General features: G+C 48.4%; 1 protein-coding gene across 1 annotated transcript; it reads left to right on the top strand.

Annotated features, from left to right (window-relative positions):
• The first annotated feature begins 1991 nt into the window (after positions 1-1991).
• On the top strand, positions 1992-9282 carry YIPF5 (Yip1 domain family member 5). Its single transcript, XM_086470980.1, has 6 exons — positions 1992-2024; positions 2329-2439; positions 3964-4136; positions 5403-5548; positions 7352-7533; positions 8191-9282. The coding sequence occupies exons 2-6, from the start codon at positions 2339-2341 to the stop codon at positions 8351-8353; spliced, it is 765 nt and encodes a 254-aa protein (XP_086327106.1). The 5' UTR covers positions 1992-2024; positions 2329-2338; the 3' UTR covers positions 8354-9282.
• Positions 9283-15559: the final 6277 nt, after the last annotated feature.

The following is a 15559-nucleotide window of genomic DNA, read 5'->3' as shown; positions in this document are numbered from 1 at the left end:
AGCCGGGGCTTCCCCTGGCCCTGCCCGCCCGAGCCAGCAGCGCACGCCTGCACCCCGGGCAGATAACGAAACCGAATTCCAGCTCACAGCCTGGGCACAGCCTTTTCTCCTGCCCTCCATGAAAATAAAGGAGCAAAATGCTGAAACTAGAAGGATGAAGAGGGTGAGTGACAAAGGACTGTGAAGGAAAGGAGCTTTTTGACGTGAGAGTCTTCACAATCCCGGTCATTTTTCTCTCAGTCCCACATTATTCCCAGCTCCTGCAGCTGAGCTGTGAGGGACAGGCTAACGGCTGCTCTTTGCTCAGCACAAGAAGATTCACAGCTCTAGCAAATTTTGTCTGGCCTCACAAAAATATTAGGTTTATTTAATGTGGACATGTGAAAGGGTATGAAGGTTTAATACTAAATGACAGCAATTATTTACTTTTCACCCAGCAGCACCATCACCTACTCCATTTCCTTCAGTACCTGCAGTCTCACATAAACTCTCCCACCCATGCAGGGAACACCCTGTCCCCTTTAAGAGATCGAGACAGATCACAGGGCAAGGTGCTAAACTGGCAGGAAAACCCACCTCATGTAACCATGCTGTGGCCTTGACAAAAATCCAAACCAAACCAAACCAAAAACACCTTAAATGAACATGATGCAAAATAATATCTTTAGAGCCAAACTCTACTCGCTTACTTTCATTGATGTCAACAAGAATTGTGTCTGAATCATGCAATTTTATCCCTACTCTGCTCCACAGTTATACAAGGATTCACAATACCTTTTTTTCTCATGAATAATCAGAAAAAAAATCCTGGAAAGAAAGAAATTTTTGACAATTAAGTTGCTTAGTAATAAATTTCTCGGTGCCCTCAAAAATGTTTAACACTAAGCTCTTACTGAAAAGCTGCTGATGTTACCTGTGTGTGTAAACTGTAGTGAGACCAAACTTTTGCATCCGGGTGAAAGCGGGTGACGCTTCCGAGCACGAACAAGCCCCGTGAAGCTGGCAGATGCCAGAAGCCTGACAGCCTTCGTACTTCCCTTCAGGAAGCTGCCTGACAAGCCAGTATATTGCCCAGCAGTCCCTCTCCTCGCTGTCCCAGGCTGGTTAAGGGCTAACTGCAGCAGTGACAGAGACTGGAGGAACCTTACGCTGTCACCAGAGCCCTGCCTTTGTCCATTTCTGTGCCTCCTGGAGAAAAGATCAGCTTTTCCATCATGTTTTTACACCACCGTGACCACAGCAGGATTTGCCAACTGGGTTTCTGCGCTTTTCAGACAGGGCGATACTGGTGGAAGGATTTACAACCGTAATTAATTTTTTTATACGTCATTGGTGGCGGCACCAGGGTAGAAGAGTAAAAACAAGTAACAATTAGTGGTCACACAGTGCGTGACAGCTTCCCCTCACGAGCAATCTGTGTTACTGCCCCCGATTCACAGCTCCCTGCCTGACACTCAGCACGTTCAGCCGGGGCGAAGCAGCAGAAGGCGGCACCGACGACTCTTGCCTTAGTGCCGAGTGACATACGGACAGAACTTTATTCTTCGCATGTATTTGAAAGCCAGTGTTCTGCTTTTCTTCAGATTTTAGGCAAAACGGGAGACACAAGTGACGAAGCTTCGAGGCCTCAGCTGTAGCAGAAGGGACGGAAAAACGCCAGCCCTGCCATGGCGGGTGGCCGAGCCCTCCCGCAGGACAAGCCCGGAGCCGCCAAACCCCGCCTGCGGCAGCAGCGCGGTGCGGAGCGAACAGCGGGCCCAGCCCCAGCCGCCATCCCGCGCCCCGCCACCATCTTGCCTCCACCCCGCTCCCCGTCGCTTGGGGACGCGGTAGCGCGCATGCGCGGCGGCCTCACGCAGGCGGGGAGGGCGGGCATAAGCGGAAAGCGCATGTGCGGTGGAGGTCCTCCGCCGAGCGCGCCGTGCGCAGGCGCGGCCCCCCCTGGCCCCGGAAGCGCTCGGACCGCTGGGTGACACGTCGCAGGGGCCGCGGTGGCGGGTGCGGGGCCGGCCCGGGGGGTGCAGGTGAGTCCGCGCCCGCCGCCGCCGCCGCCCCGGGCCCGCAGTCCCGCCGCCTCCCTGCGGGCCGAAGAGGGGCGGGGGGCCCCGGGGGCGGGAGCCACAGCTGAGGCAGCGCACGGCCTGAGGCGAGGCGAGGCGGGGCGGGGCGGGGGGGGGGGCAGGGCAGCCGGCCGGCCGGGGCCGAGCGGCGGGGAGGGGAGCTCCCTCAGGGCCGCTGTGCTACCGGGGCTCGGGGCGGCCCGGAGGGAGGGCAGAGCCGCTCGGGCTCTCTGGGGCGCCCCCAGCAACCCTCGCTGTTCTCTTGCAGATCCCTTGCGATGTCCGGGTTTGACAGCTTCAACACAGACTTCTTCCAGACGAGCTACAGTATCGATGACCAGGCGCAGCCCTACGACTACAGCGGCCGGCCGTATGGCAAGTGAGTCTGCGGGCCTCTGGGCTTCGTGTGGCTTCTGTAGAGCTGTCCCGAGGGGCCTCCTCAGCCGCCAGGCCTGGCTTAGATACTCCTGGGACAGTCTGTTCAGCAGAGGGTTGACATTTCAGCCAGCTGCTGTTGCCTGGACAGGAATCCCTGTTGCTCTGTTTTATGAGGGTCGTAATCTGTATTCTATAAGTGGAGATACAGGGCAGTTGCATGTTGAATACTCTGAATACTTTAAGGCTAAGTTTAGAAAATTGAAGGAGAGATTATATAAGCAGTCTTAATTATATGAACAGCCTTCGCATCTTTGTGAAAAGAAATATCTGTTCTGTAAGTCCATTTCCAGTCACTCAGGGAGTAAAAATCAGTTCCAGTGTTACATAAATGAGCCTGTGACGTCAGCAGGGGTTCCTGGGCTGCAGCAGGGCAGCGGGGCGGATGTTCCTAGGCTAGGGGAGCTCTTGGGAGTCCCGTGTGAAGATCCAGGCTCAGGCTGAGGGATTTGGTCGGTTATGTGACCTCTGTGATCTCTGCGAGAAGTGGAGCAGGTCAAGTCCTGAAAGTGATTCCCGGGCTGTGACAAGGCTGAACACTACTAATAGAAGGGGAGAAAGGAGAAGGAGTTCTGGGGTTTCATTCTTTGTATTTCCATAGTGAAATATTTTAGGGGCATTTACTGAAACCTGTAGTCAAACTTGGAAATGATCAGGGGCCAGAATAGCTTAATGAGTTTGTGTAGGAGCAACAGTGGCTTCGGTTGGCTTTATTTAAAGGTAGCAATGTATATTGCTGTCCATCTAAAATTTATAACACAAAGTATTCCAAGGACAGGATAAATTGAGTTGTTAGTAAATAACTGAGAACACATGGAATAGAAACTGCAAAATCACCCGTTTTCCCCCCTGCATCACGTACTGTAGGTAGATGTCACAAGGTGTCTGATGTCCGTATCGTAGCTCCTCTTTGTGTCTCGTGATGCTGCCTGACACGCGTGGTGAAGGGGAAAACAGCTTTTTCTTTTTTGCTGAGTTTCATTCTTAAAATCTGGAGGGGAACAAAAGTGATAGTGTAACAGCTTCCTTCTTCAGCAGTGAATCTGCACTTAAACGTTCTACATAGCAGATTAGTGCTGCCATCAGATGAGATGTCAGTCCTAATTAACGGGCAACATCTGAATAAGTTGGAGGTGTGAAATTTCCTGCTCTCCCAGGTCTGCAGCCTCTAGCAGTGGTGCAGGCATTGGGCAGCGCTCGTTGCTCCAGACCAGCAGCCCCCGCTGGCACACGCAGCATGAGCGGCTGCGGTTGGCCGGGCAGTGCTGCCGGCACGGGTTGAACTGATGGACGTGGCTCTGTGCCTGGGCGGCCGGGGTCTGAGCAGGGCATCGTGTAATGGGACCTGTCAAGGAAGAGGAAAGGATTGTTTGCCGCGAGGCATTTGCTGAAAACCAGCTTTGCTTTTGCCGAGAGGTATTAAACCAGAGCTCTGTGCCCGTCCCTAACGCGCGGTTGCTCTCCGCAGGCACTATGGAGGCTACGAGTACTCGCAGCAGAGCGGGTTTGTGCCCCCGGACATGGTGCAGCAGCAGCAGCCCTACACGGGGCAGATCTACCAGCCCACGCAGACGTACACTCCGACCTCAGCACAGTCTTTTTATGGAAGTAATTTCGAGGATGAGCCTCCTCTGTTAGAAGGTACAACTTATGCTTTTCCTGTGTTAGAAAGTATAACTTATACTTTGTGGCCCAAATCCAAAACTCCCAGTCTGGGGGTAGGTTGAGTAGCAGGGTGTGTGTTCCTTGCGTCTGAAAGTGCACAGCTGACTTGAAATTCTTAGGAATTTTTTTTTTTGTTGTTCACCTGTACTTTGGTGTATGAAATGCACGTTCTTCTGTGAAGTTCTGCAGTTTCAGAATTGTGCTTTGTTCCGTCACACCACGGTTCTGTGGAAGACCTGGTCAGTCAAGTGGGGCACCTCACTTCGTACAGCTCTCACGACAAAACGCTGTTTCTGTTACTGCGAATGATGCATGTGATTTTTTGGTAAAATAAGTGGAGGCAGTTAGTTTGAGTTGATTCTTTGGTCAGAATGGAAATCTGTCATTGCTGAAGAGGAATGCTGAACACTGCAGAAATTCCTCGGCAGAGCACAGTCTGTGCAGAGTGCCAGCACGGGGATGTAGTTGGTGTCTGGATTGGTGGTTTCAGTTCCCACCTTGTACCCACTGTTCTTCAGTCCAAACACCCAAAGAAACCCTTTCTGTTGCTGGTTAGAGAGAGGGGTATTTGTGATACCTGTTGCCTGTACGTATTCACGATGCCTTCCACTCTGCTGTGCTGTTTGTGTTTTCTTCAAAAAATTACTTGGTTTACACCGGCGCATCCCAGAGCCTGAGGTGGGCAGGGTTTGACACACGGCTGTGCTCAGACTGTGGGGATGGAGATGTGAAACTCCTTGTCGTGAGACCCCGAGTGTTGGGGGGTGGGTGGGCTTTTTAAAGGGCTCACTGGCCTCTGACAGAGAAATCCGCTGAGGGTGGTTAAGTGCAGAGAAACTGCTTTGAGTTAGAAATCCCCGAGCCGCCAGCCATCGGCGACCTGGGGAACCTGCATGTTCTGTGCTTGTGCTCTTCTGTCCATGTCTGCTTTGGGGCGCTCGGAGGGGCAGGGACGGGGCTGAAGGGCTCTGGGCTGCCCCAGAACGCGGCGCCTACGCTCTTGCCTGCTCCTTCGGAAACCCCCTTGTCACTTCCGACCATTTGAGACCCAGGATCTGCGGAGGCAGCGCACTCAGCAGCTTGAGGAATGAGGGGCTGCCTCGGTTCTCTGGTCCGCACGGGATGGTGTCTGGAGGAGACGTGACAGTGGAGGGGCAGGGAGAGCTGAGTGAAGCGAACGGGGGCGACAGGAAGGGGGAAGAATGGAATAAATGCACATAATGCTTTTCATGTGGCTTGTAGAACTGGGGATCAACTTTGACCACATCTGGCAGAAGACACTAACAGTGCTCCACCCGTTGAAAGTGGCAGATGGCAGCATCATGAATGAGACTGACTTGGCAGGACCCATGGTCTTCTGTCTAGCTTTTGGAGCCACGTTGTTACTGGTAAGATACCAATTGCAAAATGTCACTCTTTGTGTATTAATATTCTTGGAAACGCTGGGGCAAATGCCAAGTTACCCACAGGTTTGTTGGAAGTGACTTCTTGGCATGGAGGCCCAGAAGGCACATCCTGACCACGAGCTCGTAGCTACGTGGAAGAGGAGCTGGGGTGTCACTGCTGGTTGAAATTCAGTTCACCGTCACTTCAGTGGGGTTTGAGTCCACGACTTTGTCCTTGGTTTTTGCGTGGCAGTTACTTCGGTGTAATTCAGATGGAGATGCTTCACTGTCAGAATCGTGCCTTGGCTTCTTGCAGCACCTCTGTTATCTTGTGTCTTGCCAGGAGTCAGAAGAATGGAGACATTAAATATTGGAGTATTTATTTCATGTTTTCATTTAGGAGTTTCTTTTAATTTTTAACTCTTACTGTGTTTAATGTTGGAGTCTATTTCTTTGTTTTGTTTAGTTGTGTTTCTTTGCTCCATACTCTTTATTCATTGTTCTTTAATGATAATCAAGAGTCGAGGAAACTCAAAATTCATGTGTAAAAAGTGATTTCATAAGCACTAGGCATGACTTTCAGTCTAGTAAAACACTTCTGAAGTAAACCTGCTTTCAAATTGTTTATACTTCTTAATAGGGCAGCAGCTGTTGAGGCCTGGTGCCTTTTTTGGTTAGGCTTAATTGAAGTAAGAGCCTTAATGACTCGAAAGTGTCGGTTATGAAATGACAGAATGGCAGCAAACAGCCTTTCTTGCCATTGAAAGCTTCAGGTTTTTTAATCTGTTCTTTTCTCTAAATGTCTTCAGGCACTGCGTTTCATTTTTGCCTAAATTTCACATGGCTACGACGCAGTGGTTTGGTGCCAAGGGGCCTTCAAGCCTACTTTTATAAGTAACCTTTATTCATGGAAACTAGGCCAGTAAAATTACTGAGCATGTTTGTAACATACATTTGAATGTTCTTTTCCTAAGAAATCGGTACTTTCTCCTGTGGGCTTTATTTTTAAATACATTGGGAGCGGTGAAAGAAACCAAGCTTAGCCTGGCGAAAGGATGAGAGCAGGTTTGCTGGCTTGCTGGAGCGCCCGAGGAGGGAGAGAGCTGGGCTGTGAGGAAACTGGGTTTGGGAGTCAGTAGTGGGAGCCAGAGCTGGGAGCTGTGCAGCGTCGTGGCTTCAGCAGCGGTGCAGTCCTGTGCTCCGCAGGGTGAGGGGAGCGTTGATTTCCTCGGTGACATCCCGTGGGTGTGCCTTCTGCGTGCTGGTTAGTGAGCAAAGCTCCGATTTTGGCTTTTTTAAAATCTGCCTGAGTGAGTTCTGCCGTTCACACACGCTGCTTTGCAGCTCAGCCTCTGGTCTTCCTGGGAACTCTCTGTAATTTACGTTGTGGAGCTTGCCACGAGTTAAAGGACTTTGCTCTGGATTTGTCAAGAAGTTCCTGAATTACCATTTTTTGGTCTTTATACACTAGTTCTGTAAAAATTATTATTGCAAGTAATTGGTTGGCAGGAGAAGTTGGTTGGGTAAACCCTGGAGTTTAGAGCTTTTTAGAGCTTTTGCAGCCCAGACCAAAGAATAACAATTCGATCAAAATCTGCCCATCGGGATAGGTAAAGTTAGGAGAAATGTGCCTCTTACATATAGGTGTCCTGGAGTTTGGGTTGTGGGAAGTACTGCCTGGAGCATTTGGGTCTAGGAACTGGGGATGGGGGCGAGGGAGAGGAGGAGGAGGGTGCTCTGTGAACGTTCCTCCCTCGTCCCTGCTCGTGCCGGGAGCTGACAGGCGCTGCTCTGCTTGGCTTTCAGGCAGGCAAAATCCAGTTTGGGTACGTGTATGGAATCAGTGCCATCGGCTGTTTGGGGATGTTTTGTCTCCTGAACTTGATGAGCATGACGGGCGTCTCCTTCGGCTGCGTCGCCAGTGTCCTTGGATACTGTCTCCTTCCCATGATCCTGCTCTCCACTTTCGCGATTGTATTTTCGTTGCAGTAAGTACATAAACTTCCTCATTCAGTAGTAGATGCCTCTCGTGTGGGGTGGTGAAGGAACTTACGGAAAGGAATTTTCATGAAGCTGCGTATAATTTGGATACGGCAGGAATTTGTAGTAAGTGCAGAAACATAAATACGACCGGTCTTCGGGTATTTGCTGGATGAAAGGCAGGTGAATACTGGTTTTATCTGCAAGTCAATTAATAGCTTTTAGATACATAGCCTCAAATAACAAGATCGAATTTGTTTTCAGTCAGCTTTGAATCTGAGAGATCTCAGTACCTATGAACTCTAGAAGTAATGATCATTGAAGGTCAAATTTGAACTTGACAAAGAGAAAAAAAATAATGGGATTCCCCATTGCTATATATGGAAGTGGGGGCCGAGAGTGAACTTCCTATAGTTCCTTTACTCGCTGCTTTTACGTTTCACGTGCACAAAGTTAATTTTGGGTTTTTTTTTTTATGCTGTCATAATTGAGTAACACCCTTCTGAAGTCTATACTGGACCTATTTAATGTAAAAAGTCAAAAAAATAAAAGCTGAAATTTATCTTAGAATCTGTAAAAGGTATTAGGAGGAGTCCAGTGATGACTCCTACAGGCACATAGGCATGAGTCTTGTGTTAATTCTCTCTTGATTTCTGTCTCTGCAGGGGAATGATGGGGATTATTCTCACAGCTGGAATCATTGGCTGGTGCAGCTTTTCTGCTTCCAAAATCTTTATTTCTGCCTTAGCAATGGAAGGACAACAACTTCTAGTAGCATACCCCTGTGCTTTGTTGTACGGAGTCTTTGCTCTCATTTCTGTGTTCTGAATGGACTGTCCAGAGGGTTGGACTCCTGTGGGCCAAACTGAGAACAGCGACTTGGAACATTTGGTTGGACCAGAACCGGCTGCAGATAACTCTATGGTGTGGCTATCACAAAACTTAAACCTGTTTTGAATCATCTGGAACAATGAAAACAATGTCTCATGTACACTTTTTTAGGACTTTGAGTACTGTTTTCAATTGACCTGAGGTGTCTATAGCTTTAATAAGTGTCCAGGCTTGTCACACTCGTGTAACCTCTTTCCCATTCCTGTATCTTTAGAAAAGTACCTTTTGGTTGTTTATTTGAAGGTTGTGGGTTTTGTTTGTTGTGTTCGTTTTTTGTTTTTATTTTTTTCTTAGGGGAGTGAGGGAGGGAGAAGAGTTGCAGTTATAACTTTTTTGGGTAAAAATCTATCCATTTAACGGAGCTGCAGATGCCGTAGCTTTGGGGTGCTCGGTGAATCGATCTGCAGTACTAAGGAACCGATTTCCTGCCCCCTCTTAGTAAAATAAAATGCACAAGTGAGCACAAGTGATTAGAGTATTTTCTGTATTTTAATGAATATACTCTTAAGATCTTTGGTCTCATTTACTTGTTCATTTGATGGGATAGTATTTCAGGGTTTAAGATACTTAAATTATCGATTAGAAAACAGATGCTTAAAAGTTGAAGGGATCTGTAATTCTGTCACACTTGAAATATGAACATGTTTGGATGTCTGAGTAACTCTGTGTTAACTTGGATTTCTGAAGATGACTTCAGCTAGAGTTTCTTTTCCTAATGGTGCGTATACTAGTAGACGAAGAGTAATCTCTTTTGCAGTACTTCCAAGAAAAACACCGTTTTGAAAATGTTATGCTTGTCAGTATTGTAGTTACTGTAAAATAATTTAAGGCATATTGATTAAATTTTCCTTAAATTTTGAAAAAGGTTTTTGATTTTTCTGATCTGTTTTTTTAATGGAGTTCAGTTATTAAAATAGAAACTTTAGTATTGAAGCAAGATCGTAGTTCAGGCTGTGTTCGGTTGGTGGATTTGATACTTGCTTCAGTCGCAGATACGTGATGGGACGTGAGAAGCATGACCCAGTTGGTGCTGTTAGCCGCTTGCCATGAGTCCTGTGGGTCTAAGAAGTGGGAAAGCAAAAATGGTCGTTCTTCACATTAGCACTTTGTAATTCCTAAAACAGGCCAGAAAGGGGCACAGACGGATTGTAACTGGTAGTGGGGAGGGGAGGTTGTGCCCTGCCCCGCCCAGGGGATGAGCAGCCCTGACGAAGCGCTGGTTCGTCACGCCCGGTGCTGCAGCGGGTCGGGGCGAGGGGCTCCGTTCCCTCGAGTTCGCCGCAGGCGTGGGCCGATGCTCACCTGGCCCGTTGGCAGAACCATCTGCTCGTAGGCCCCAGGAGGGGAAGGGCTGCTCAGGGGCGTTCCCTTGGCACCTTCTGGCCAGATGTGCGAGTGCATCAAAGGGAAGTTTCATCTGAAGTTCATACCTGAACGAGTAATTTCAGAGGCTGAGTACCCGTTTTTGTTCACTCCTCCCTTAGGTCTGCACGTTCTCCTAAAAACACCTTCCTGGTGCCGCTAGAAGCTACTGACAGGGTCCTTCTTTGCTGGCCAGAGCCAGCTTGCGCTGGTGTCACTGGGAGCTGCGGGAAGTGTCGGGTGAGTGAAGCCTCTGAGAATCAAACACTGATGCACAAAACTGTTCTGAGCTGCGTCATATGCTGTAACTGGCTGTTACCATCTGACCGGCATCATGTGCTCTAACTGGCTGTTGCCATGAACTTTAAAACACACACAGACACACTTAAGAAAATTGATTTTCCTTCCAGAAGCAAATTCAAGAGCCCAGATAATTTTCTGCTTTGGTATGTTATTACAAACCATCATCCCAAATCGAAGTGGTGAGTTGATTCTATTTAGCAAAATGTTTTACTCTGGTTTCTTTGAATTGGCAGCCCCCTGCCCTGGCGCACAAGGTTCTCTTAATGAAGAACGTGACCAGCTGATGGAGTGTGGTCTCCTGTATTGGTGCAAATAAATTACAGTGACTACCTTTACTAATGAGGCCTAATTAAATACAGAATTGTTCTACTAAGTATAAAAGCTCCCATACTCTCTCGAGCACATCAGGTTCGAACACCCTGATGCTGTATTTCCGTGCAGCGGGCTGATTCAGCTTACCTTGTGTATGCGAATGTGGTTCGCTTCTTAAAGCTGGCCCTGATCCTGCAGAGAGCTTCCAGGGCGATTGCTTCTGGGTGAAAGCACTATTTTTAACTTTTTCTCTCACCTCAGCACGAGCAAACCCAAGTGCGTGGGAGAAACATGTAAATTCACTTCTCTCAGTGTGGCACAGCTGCTGAGTTTTGGAAAGGACTATGGACGGGTATTTACGTAGACGTGTGTGTTTACAAAGTCCTTCCTCTGGCAGTAGAGGATGCTACAGGTTCTGTTTGAGCAGTGAGTTTCAGGAGCATTTTGTGTTCTTCAGCTCACATGGAGAACTCGGCACTGAATTTCTAATTGGTCTCTTGGGGGCAGGAGAGAAGCGGATGGGAGGAGAAGGTCAAAGACTTTAATTCATGGAGGACTTCGCAAAAACACAACGTTGTGTCTAGACTGGTAGTTTTAAAGATGCCAAATTTCTGGTACATTAATTAATGTGGTTCCATTGACTGTGTTTATTGCCTTTCCAAAATCAATTGCATTGATTTTTCTGTAATGATGGTTTGTCCTAGATCTTGTTTCAATTTTAGTTACGTTTCAGACAATTTAATTTTGCCATTACGCAGACTGACAGGAGTGTATGCTGTAATTCTTGACTCCCACATTTGCCTTTTGTATTCAATAGGCCTTTTTTTTTCTTTTTACTTTTTAAATCTGAACTCTTCCCCCACAGTCTGTTACCACTGGCGTTGCATCTGGTTTTCAGATGAAATACTGACATTACTTACTCCTGTCCTGCGTTGTATCTTGGCGTTTTCATGTTTCTCGTGTTCCAGCATTCGAACATGAATGCTGGTGTTGCTTTTTTAAAACTGCTTTTGTTAGGACGCCCAATCTTGAGTTTACTTCCTACTCTACAAGAGTCAAAAGGAACCTTTCCCCATTTGTCTGTTTTTTCTCTCAGTTTGTCGATGTTTTGTCAGTGACTTTGTCAGTGACCTGTTTTGCTATGAGGCAGCTGCTGACTGCAGTTTGGTCTGTAGTAGGCAACATGCCTGTAAGCATCAACAGATGACATGGCACATCTGCTGCTAAAAAGCACATTTTTTCTGTGCTCTTGTGCCTTTCATCCGTGCACTGGTGCTGGCATCTGTCCTTGAGGGGCTGCTGCTTGTTCAGGGACGGCTGAATACCTTCAGAAGCCACAGAGGGCCGGGGCTGATTTGCCCTTCTCTGTGCAGCCAGATGTTCCTCCATCCTCACGGCCGGAGAGGAACATCCTGGGGTTGTGCGGGGAGCCAGCCTCGCCCATGCCGTGTGCCGCCTGCTCGCTGGCACCGTCGCCTGGGCCTCTGGGTGCTCGAGGGACCGAGGGCTGCAGCTGGGTGTACGCCTCGTGGTGCGGAGGCTGGGCTGGGTCACTCGCCAACGTGCTAACGGCCCGTTCGTTGTGTCAATACTGTGGCTTCAGAGTTTGTTCATGTTCAGGGCCCCCCGTTGGCCGACAGAGCGAGCGGCACTGTGGGGTGCAGGCAGGAGCTGCACCACGGAAGCCGGGTTTGGAGATCATCCTCCAGTGCGCCTGTTGATTTACCCGGATGAGCTTTGGGTCTCGACGTCTTCACCAAGGTGCTTTGTGGTGCCTGCTCGTGGTGGTACGTGCTGCGTCGTGATAAAAACTGAAGGAATGGAGTAACTGGGGAAACTTGCTGTTTCCCGCTTCTCCACTGGGTGGGAGGCGCACACGCTTGATGTGCTGCCATGGATCCGCTGTACTGGGACACTTCTGACGTGCTGCAAGGCTGGCACAGCTCGGCCTTGGGAAGCCTTTCCCCTTCTTCTCCCCTCCTCGCTTGTCTCCTGCAACACCAACAGCAATTCCGTGCCCAGGTAGTCCAACTGCTGAAGCCAAGCTGGGTTTCTGTGCCCTGTGATGGGGAAGGGATTCATTTCAGTCACGGCCTGTCAAACTAGCAGGGTGCTGGGTGGCCCCCTGGCCACAGGAAACCTTTGCTACATCTCCTTTGTATAAAGCTGTAATATTTCTGACCAGCTTATTTTTTTCAGCTTACTAGGAAGTCTCTTGGTTTCCTGTACGCAGTCCAAAAGCACTTCAGATTATTTTTCTCTGAGTAATTCACTGCCTCTCTCTGACCATTGGGGGCTACAGACCGGCCAGCTCTTCCCTGGGGTGGGTGGCGTTGTGTTGTAGCCCTGCCTCGATGCCTTTTGTCCATGTGAGTTGACACATCCTCCCTTTGCTGTACTTTTTCAGTTTAGTTAAACAGCGTCCCTCTCAGAACGAAAACAATTTGTTTACACAACCTATGGGATGAGAAGAGTTTTTAAAATATTGTTTTGTTGTTGAGGAGTTGCAGGCCCTAATCCGTCAAGACGTGAGGACCTCAGGTTATCTGTTGTGGTTATCCTTGACAGTCCTGTGCGATGGGGAGGTTCTGTTGTCTGGTTTTGTAGATGAGGAATGGAGTGAGGAGATGCGTGTGATTTCTGTAAGTCCTGCTGCATTTGACCGTCTTTATGCCAGCAAAACAAAATGGGGTATTTCTCCAGAGGGGAATTCTCGGTCCAGCTCTCTGGGACACAGTTTGAAAGTGGGAGGAGGTTTTGTAATTGCAAAGTCTGTCGATTGTGTTCGCCAGCGTTGTGCTTTCCTAATCAAAGCCAGCAGGCCATTAGCCAAACAGCAGTCCCTGCTTTGGGAAGGACTGCAAGCATCATGCTCTTAAGGGCTTTTTTTTTTTTTTTTTGTCTCCTATTATTTGCTTTATTGCAGGAAGTACTGACCTTAGAAAAGCGAGGATCCTCTAGTCCTCATCAGGAATGGCGGAGTGGAAGATTGTCTGAAATTAGACACTAGTCCTGGAACAGGCCTTTCTCAGGAATTGTGCTGTAATTACGTGTCTATAGGGAGAAGTGACATGAAGTTACCGTCAGGTCTGAACCAGACCCTGCCAAAGGCACTCTTCACCTGCCTGTGCTCTCTCGCATCTGGAGCATAATGATTTACCGCCAAAGGGAGTCAGGAGAATTCCCTTTCTCTGGCCTACCCGTCCCTCAGCGCAGTGCCAGGCAGCTCCTGCGGCACAGGGGGTGTTCTCCCTGTTGTAAACCCGTGGTTTGCATCTGTTGCTGAACACGTTACAGGAGGATATTTCACCTCCGAGACCTGCACAAGGTTTCCTCCTGCACAGCTTGTCCACCGCAGGGCCTGGCAGAGGGGGGGGGGTCACTGGAGATGCGCAGTTTGATGGTCCAGCTGAACGCTGGTCCCAGAACTTTCTGGCAGAGTCTTCCCAGGCCTGTTGGCAGCACGCACCAGCGAAGGCTTATCTTCAGCCGTTTTTATGGATCCAAACTTGAGGCCATTGGAGCCTCAGGGTAAAATCCAGACGTTCTTACTCGGGGTGTGATTTATCCCACTCGGTGGGTGCCAGCTTCTCGGTTCTTTCTCAGGCAGAATTCCCATTTGGCTCAGCCGGAGACTTAGCTGGATCAACAGGATGAATATTTGGCCAATAATTATGTCAGGCAAATCTGGACAAATACCCTCATTTACAAATAAGCCTGACAGGCTAGGATGCTCAGCTAGTACCTCTTCTCCAGCCAACATCAGGCCCAAGCGATGCCCAGCCTCCCGAGCCTGCGCTCGGACTGGCCACATCCACAGAGGAAAGAATGTCAGTGTTGATAGATGGATGCCAGCTCCTTACCTCAGAAATGTTCAGAGTCTGAAAAGTATGTGCGTAGAGGCCTTTTGTGTTAGTAAAGGGTACAATCTGCAGAAGTGGAAATCCATCGTAAAAACTTACTGTATTAACCTGTTCCTGTTCAGTTACCCAAGAAAGCTGAAGGTCACATTGTCCTCGTGCCAGCAGGACAAACGCTGAAGATTCATGACAGGTTGCGGAGGACTTTAATGAGTTCAGTGCCTTTTTCTTATTTATTTAATCTTGACTTTATTAATATGAGTCAATCTTCTGATTGTTTCAGCATCTAGTTCAAGTGTTAATTGTCAATAGGAAAAGATAATCTGGCATCTTGGCAAGGCTCTGCTGGTAGTGCTGGTAGGCTGCTTTATTGAATCACAGCTAGAAACATTTAAATTCAGGATGATTTTCTCTTTCCAGTGTTTTGTCCCAATTAGAAATTACTGGTTCAGACAAGGTTAGGAGATCTAAAGAATTCAGTGTCTGCACTTAGCTAATGCCAACAGCAGATGTCACATTACTTGCCACGCTGTTTTCTTACAGATTCATTTGGCCAAATTCTGCTGAGTACTATTTGGTTTACTTTAAAAGCCCTGAGCCTGAAAGGCACAGAATCACCTTTAACCATTTTATATGGGATTTGAGAAATCTTAACATTCCCCTTGAGAATATGAAGGGTGGCTTTTATCTTTTGGAATAGAGCATTCCAGGGAAGTCAGACAAGCAGAGGTGCTGAACACAGAGCCTGCCGGTGTTACACCTGCTTTCTGACGCCGCTCGTTGGCTTAACACCCTTCCCTGGGCCACCTCCGTGGGCCCCCCTCCAGTGCCCCCTGCGAAGGCTGCCCGTTCCCACATCCTCCTCTGCTCTCGGCTGTAGAAGGTCGGTCTGGATGGGACCCCAAGAAGTCTGTCACTGGGTGTAAATGCAAGATGATCTCGTTTCTGACAGATAGGTCTGACCTGTCCTTTAAAACTCCAGCTGGAGGGAAATGGCACAGTCTCCCTTGAACACCTCGTCGGTGCTTTGCTAACTTTATGATCAGAAAATGGTTCTTGATGTCAGGCTTATTTCTTCCTATTTCTTCCTCCCTTTATTGCACTTTGTTATTACTATTCTATCCACAATAGACATGAAAGACAGCTTATTCTCTTCCTTTTGGCAGCAGCCTCTTACATAATGGTGAATTCGTTCTAATTTCCCTGTCATTCTTCTCTTTTTTTGGAAAAAAAAAAAACAAACCCAACTGTTTGACTATCGACTGCAACGCCCAAATCCTCTTCTACAGAAATCCTACTGAGCCCA

This window comes from Leptosomus discolor, chromosome 10 (genome assembly GCF_034619465.1).
Source record: "Leptosomus discolor isolate bLepDis1 chromosome 10, bLepDis1.hap2, whole genome shotgun sequence".
Taxonomy (NCBI): Eukaryota; Metazoa; Chordata; class Aves; order Leptosomiformes; family Leptosomidae; genus Leptosomus; species Leptosomus discolor.
This window is presented reverse-complemented; position numbering and strand designations above follow the sequence as displayed.

Bases quoted from the DNA above. Each gene is read 5' to 3' on its own strand.
- YIPF5 (XM_086470980.1), top strand. From the start codon at position 2,339: ATGTCCGGGTTTGACAGCTTCAACACAGACTTCTTCCAGACGAGCTAC. The intron at 2,440-3,963 runs GTGAGTCTGCGG...TGCTCTCCGCAG, and splicing joins AGCGGCCGGCCGTATGGCAA to GCACTATGGAGGCTACGAGT. The intron at 5,549-7,351 runs GTAAGATACCAA...CTTGGCTTTCAG, and splicing joins TTGGAGCCACGTTGTTACTG to GCAGGCAAAATCCAGTTTGG.